Here is a 408-nt window from a genome sequence, read left to right as displayed (position 1 = left end):
ACCCTAACCTGGAGGGGCCCCTCCAGCTTGGCCTTGCTGCCCTGCAGAGCTTCCCCTGGCGGCTGTCCCGGGGCAACGGGCTGGCGCTGCCCCACCACAAGGAGCGCCAGTACAGCATCGCATCCGCCCTGCCCAAGCCCTGCTTCTTCGAGGACTTCTACGGCCCCTACACCAGGGCCAGCGAGAAGGGGCCCTACTTCCTGACCGAGTACAGCACCCACCAGCTCTTCAGCCAGCTGACGCTGCTGCAGCAGGTGAGGGCGGGGGCTGACGCTGCTGCAGCAGGTGAGGGCGGGGGCTGATGCTGCGGCAGCGGGTAAGGGGGTGGGTGCTGAAGGCCCTCAGCAAGAGAACGCCAGGTGCACAGGCCCCACGAGATCCCACAGGGCACACACACAGCCCCCCCCC

At 68.4% G+C, this 408-nt stretch overlaps 1 protein-coding gene across 1 annotated transcript in view; it reads left to right on the top strand.

The window, feature by feature from the left end:
- The window catches only part of KNDC1 (kinase non-catalytic C-lobe domain containing 1), a 56,366-nt gene that overhangs the window by 49,818 nt on the left and 6,140 nt on the right, over positions 1-408 (top strand). The window contains exon 25 of the mRNA XM_007452011.1: positions 48-254. Coding sequence (XP_007452073.1) covers positions 48-254 — 207 coding nt within the window. The remainder of the gene's footprint in view (positions 1-47; positions 255-408) is intronic.

Source organism: Lipotes vexillifer, unplaced genomic scaffold (assembly GCF_000442215.2).
Source record: "Lipotes vexillifer unplaced genomic scaffold, Lipotes_vexillifer_v1.1 scaffold1117, whole genome shotgun sequence".
NCBI lineage: Eukaryota > Metazoa > Chordata > Mammalia > Artiodactyla > Lipotidae > Lipotes > Lipotes vexillifer.
The sequence above is the reverse complement of the archived record's forward strand: the minus strand, read 5'-3'. Positions and strand labels throughout refer to the sequence as shown.